Source organism: Gopherus flavomarginatus, chromosome 1 (assembly GCF_025201925.1).
Source record: "Gopherus flavomarginatus isolate rGopFla2 chromosome 1, rGopFla2.mat.asm, whole genome shotgun sequence".
Lineage (NCBI taxonomy): Eukaryota > Metazoa > Chordata > Testudines > Testudinidae > Gopherus > Gopherus flavomarginatus.
In genome coordinates, this window is record NC_066617.1 from 295,975,275 (window position 1) to 295,980,856 (window position 5,582).

Sequence of the window (5,582 nt, forward strand, 5' to 3'; positions counted from 1 at the left end):
TCACTGGTACACTGTCTTGCAGGGTTATTATCATGCTCTCTCATCCTGATTAAGTGTGACTATTAATTCTGAAAAGGCTAGTTGCTGATCCCTGTGTTTTGAGTAACCCTAGCTCACTGCCATTTTTTCTCCATTCCACTCTCTGTTTTCCTTTAAAAACTAATGACAATGATGTTGCTGATAGAACCAACCTGTTGCCACTTCACAGTCTTTGAGAGGACTTTCACCTCATTTCCTCATCTTACTTATGTATTTGTTTTTCGTCTCTCCCCGTGGGATATCAACTGTAAAGTAGTGAAATGAATGGTGTCATTGTGCTAGGATACAGTGTCATTAAGATGTTTGACTGCAAATTCCTATGACTCTGCACCACTGTTCCATTTCTATGCAAACAATAATGGATAGGCACTGGGGACATTGTGAAAACCAAGGACACAACTTGTAAGATAACACTTTGGCTGGAAGTTAACACAAGTCGCTATCTTTGTCTTCCTGTGTTTCACATTATCACTTGTGCTCTATGCCCTGAGGAAAGGAATTTGGAAATTTTAAAATGGATATAAAACCTTATTCTTCAGGGGATAAACCAAACCTAACTGTGGAAGTTATGAAGACATTTCCCCTATGGGCAAGTTATTCCGCTGCTGTCCATTGTAGGTTTCTTACTCTTCCTATAAAGTATCTGGTATTGACTCTTCTCAGAAACAGATTACTGTATAAAATGACTCTGGATTGGAAGAATGGAAAGGTGGCAGAGAGTCACCTGTGCTGTTCCTTTACCCTCAGAATTCACAAATCAATATTCACTTTCCATCAGCATTTACCAACTTTTCACTAAAAATCACTTTTTTGGCCAACAGTGCTAGAGTATATTTGTGGAAAGCAAATATCAATAAGGATGTAAGCCTGCTAAAAGCACATTCACCTTAATATTCATATTGTATTCATCCAATTGTAAATAAAATTGAGCCAATTCAATGATACCAATTTTATAAATAAAGCAGGAGTCTGATGCTGCACATTGTGCACCTCCAGTAGGACTTTATTAATTTCTAGGTTCAAGAATGTAGATACTCAACTTATTTTAGCACATGTGAAATTTCTAGGTCTTGGCACTGAGCCCAACAGACTTATCTACATCCAGTTCATCTCCCTTTGTCCATGTTGTTCTTCTAGTCTGCAAACTGGACCATGATCTAATTACAGTTTCAGGTTATTGTCCTCCTGCGTAAAGTTCTTTTTTTCTCCTGCTGGAGAGCCTTATCTTCCTAGATGTTCTTATTCCTCTCCATGAAGGATCTTATTCCATTCTAGGAGGGCTTTATTCTCCTCAACAAGGGCTTTCTTCTCATTTTGAAGGGCCTTGTTCTCTTCATGGAGGGCCCTGTTCTCCTCACGAAGAGCAGTTTTTTCCTCCTGGAGGGCTTTCCCCTGTTTCTGAAGGGCCTTTTTCTCTTCCTGAAGGGCTATCTCATCTTTCTGGAGAGCTTTAATCTGCGATTGGAAGGCCTTGTTCTCTTCCCATAGGGCCACAGTCTCTTCCTGAAGTGCTTTTTCCTCCATTTGGAAGGCTATTTCCTGTTCTTGGAGAGCCTTGATTTCTTCCCAAAGGGCTTTGTTCTGTTTTCGGAGAGCCTTTTCCTGCTTCTCAAGAACCTTTTTCTCTTCAAAGTAATCCATTTTCCTCTCCTGGAGGATCTTGTTGTCCTCAGAAAGGGCTTGGTTCTCTGCTCGAAGGGCTTGATTATCTTTGTGGAAGACCTTGTTCTCCACACGGAAAGCCTTGTTCTCTTCCCGGAGGACCTGATTCTCCTTTTGAAGCGACTGGTTCTCCTTCCAGAGAGCTTGATTAAGCTGCATCTGGTGGGAGGAAGGGTGCAGCAGAGGGAAACAGCTGCTCGTGCCATCATTGAGTTCAAGCATTTTGTCACTTAGCTACACCCTCCAAAGGGTGGGCTGTAGTCTGAACTTTGTTTAGCTTGTTTTATCATCAGATTGAAAATGGAGGTGAAGTCTCAGTAAGCATCTCTGCAGAAGAAGGTCATAAAACACAGAATTAAACATGTAGCATTTAGTTATGGAGTCCAAAGCACAGTAATGGTAAATCTGATTTTCATACCTGACAAATATGGTATATTCTCTTTCAGTAAACCTATATGAGTAAAATTATTTTAGAAGACTAAATTAATTAATTATCTGTTTATTGGGAGTGGGGTAGCTACCACTGTTTGTATAGTGTTTTGATCATTTAAGACCAGATTTTCTTCTCATTGACACCAGTGTAAATCCAGAGTAATTCCCCTGAGGTAACAGATTTACACAGATCTAGCTTTAATTTCCGAAATTTTAAGAAACTGACTTTGAAATAAGCTCATCTTTGTTTTTTTATGCCCAAGTTCATATTCCAGTTTTTGAATGACATATAAACCTTTGTGTATTAGAACAACAATTATACAGTACTGAAGTATATAAACTTCATGTCCTCTTGCATAAATAAGTTCTGCATTGTGCTTTTAAAATACCATTGTTTGTAACTCACTAATAAATGGCATTGTCTTTAAGCAATCGCAACACAGAATTTCAAATACATCGAGTTATTAACTTTCCTAATAAAAAATATGATGTCTGATTCTGATTTCACTTTAGTTTAAAATTGATATAAGTCTCCTGAGTTAAACACAGTCGTTTTCAATTCACTCCAGTGTTTGTAAAATAAAACTCAGGCTACATTTTAAACACTAGTGATAAATATATGACTCCAATAACAGTGCTTAATTTGTGCCATGGCTTGCCAGAGCTGAGTCCCAGCACCTTTCTTCTTGGCAGTTCATAGCCCTGGCCCCTCTAGGCTTGCTGCATTAGTTATGAAAGTATAAAAAAAATAGCTTGAGCCTCAGCACCAGCTCTGGCTCCTTCTTCGTTATAAATTAAGTGCTTGAACTCATTAGATTAATTTCAGTTTTGTCCGTTTGAAAAATCCAAAATTTTAAGAAACTTGTTTTGTTACTGAATTTCTTGTGATTGCCATTTCAATTAAACACAGAAACTCAAGAGAACCAAAGGAAATGCATATATAATCTCTGCCAGAGACTAGCCTGTGATGCTTGGATTGGAATCCAAATGTCCCCACATATCAAGGCTATTCTGACTGAGATATTTGGTTCAGGACACCTAATCTCTACCCGTGTGACAGATAGGGTCCACAATGTAGTCTCAAAAGGACAGAAGGCAGAGCTGTTTCTATCAATGTCCCAGAACTGTGGCATGTTCTCCCTAGATGTATATCCCAGTATACGCTTTCAAGTGAGATTCAAGACATTTTTGTTTCCATACTAGCTGTACTTTTTTTAAAGACTTACATATGTTTTGTTTCACATATGTTTGCTTATATGTGTTTTATGTATCTCCTGTACCTTTTCCCTGGTTACCATGTTGCTTTTTTCTTGATATTACTGTACTTATTTATTATATCATGTTGCCCTTTGGGTATGGGACACCTAACAAATAAATATGTATTAACTAATACATTCCAATTATTATTATTTAATTTGTGAAGGTACCACCAAAAACCATAAAATAACAGATTCACAGCTGGTAAATTAAATCAGTGGAGTCACACCAGCAGTTCACACCAGCTGAATATCTGGCCCAAAATTTGTAACAAATTTTAGACAGCATACATTACTTACCAACGTACTGTTCTTGATTCAGCTGCCATCTGATGTCATCTGGTGACAAGCACTCAAGCAGTCATGGTGGGTTATCGATAGTGATGTTATTTCATAATGGATAACATTAGTGACACAATAATAAGTGACCCTGGTAATCACTGACATTGGTGGTCTTTAGGGTGGGGATGAAAATGTGTAGAGGTCGGGAATCTGAAGTAGGGAGCCACATTGATTGTATTTCTCAGCCATTCTTCACGTTTATTTCTTCATTATATTGACCTTAAATGTTTTGGCTGGTTGCCTGTGTGGCTGCATAGCTGAAATATAGAGTGATATGACAACAGTTCCTTCAAAGACCTTGAAAATGGGATTTTTCTCTATCATTCCGTAGTATCCATTGTTACCTATGGAGTTATTCCAGATTTATACCAGTGTAACAAAGAAAAAAATTTAATTCTATATAGACCTTTATACTTTAATTATTAGGCTAGTATTAATATTTTCAAGTTTACAGATGTGAACAAAATAAAGCAAATACTTATGTTGAACTGGTATTGAATAATAAAAGATGTGGTGGTAATGTACTTGTCGTCTTCACTGTTCATACCTATAACCTCCTCGCCTTTCACGATCACCACGTGCACCCTCCCAGCATTCCATGATAATAATTCTTGTCCTATTTACATACCAGTATGAACTTTTAGTAATTCCACTGCTTTAATGGAGCTCTGTCAGATACATGCTAGTTTTAACTGACAGCAGAATCCAGCCCACTGCCTGCAAACTTTTGGTGCCAAGTGAACATTATACAGCAACTGCAGAATAAACCAGTTCCCAATATCTGTCATCTGACTGAGGCAATTAGTATTTTTTCAGACACGATGCCTTTGCTGGAAATATATATCTCTTGATATAGATATAGATCCACTGCAAATCATCATGACTGAAAAAATACTGATATCCGTATATATATATATATATATATATATCTGTATTTCTCTCTCTATATATAAAGAGGGGTGTATGACACTTTCAAGTCCAATGAGTTTAAAATGAGATCAGGGATTCTGTTTTGAATCAGCAACATACACATCACATCATCTCTTTGTGCTGTCGCTCAGCTCCATTCTTCATATTACCAGGTAGGGGACTGAAATATGCCACATAAAATGACAAATAATCCCTGGAAATTGATATACACAATGCTCATTGAAATTTTCCAGGATGATTGGCCCTCTGAATCCTTGAATCCCCTGTCTGCTCATGCAAAGGAAACAGGTAGGCAGAGCATATGGGCAATGTTCAAACCCAAAATATCAAACAAGCTGAACTTTAGGGTTCACTTCTCTCATCCCACCCCCTCCCTTTGCTTTCTTTCTCTAACTAATCAGGCATAATTTAATATTTCCATTGTTATCTGTAAAATAAGTCTGAATATTTACAGCCCAACTGATTTGCTGCTTCTTCCCTCTGCTATTGGCTTCTTTATTGCAGACGCAGCTCCCACACCAAACCTATATTCTGAAGGTAAATAAGTACCAAACAATGAACAGTTCTAAATATTCCATTTAAGAATGTCTGGCTTAAAGAAACACATATCTATTTTGAAATGCAGGCCCCCTCCTTCCCTAACCCCAGAATATTTACATCAGGAAGATGCTGGCTGCTTCCATGTGAGACAAAAGAAAAAAATGTCTGTGTGCCGGAAACCTCTTTTCCAGGAGACAATGAGAGGAGGATTAGTCTGACCTTGGAAAAGAAAGAACTCTAAGGGCCAAATCCTCTGCTGGGATAAAGTAGTGTAACACCACTAAATTTTATACCAGTTTCTAGAACACTATGTTCCCTAAGCCCAGTCAAAGAAGTGTGAAGATGGCTAAACTCGTCTTCAGAAAGAACATTCTGAGTTAG

General features: G+C 37.9%; 1 protein-coding gene across 1 annotated transcript; it reads right to left on the reverse strand.

Annotated features, from left to right (window-relative positions):
• Positions 1-1,278: 1,278 nt before the first annotated feature.
• Positions 1,279-1,923, reverse strand: LOC127050096 (coiled-coil domain-containing protein 70-like). The gene has a single exon (XM_050951629.1). The coding sequence runs from the start codon at positions 1,921-1,923 to the stop codon at positions 1,279-1,281; it is 645 nt and encodes a 214-aa protein (XP_050807586.1).
• Between the last annotated feature and the right edge of the window lie 3,659 nt (positions 1,924-5,582).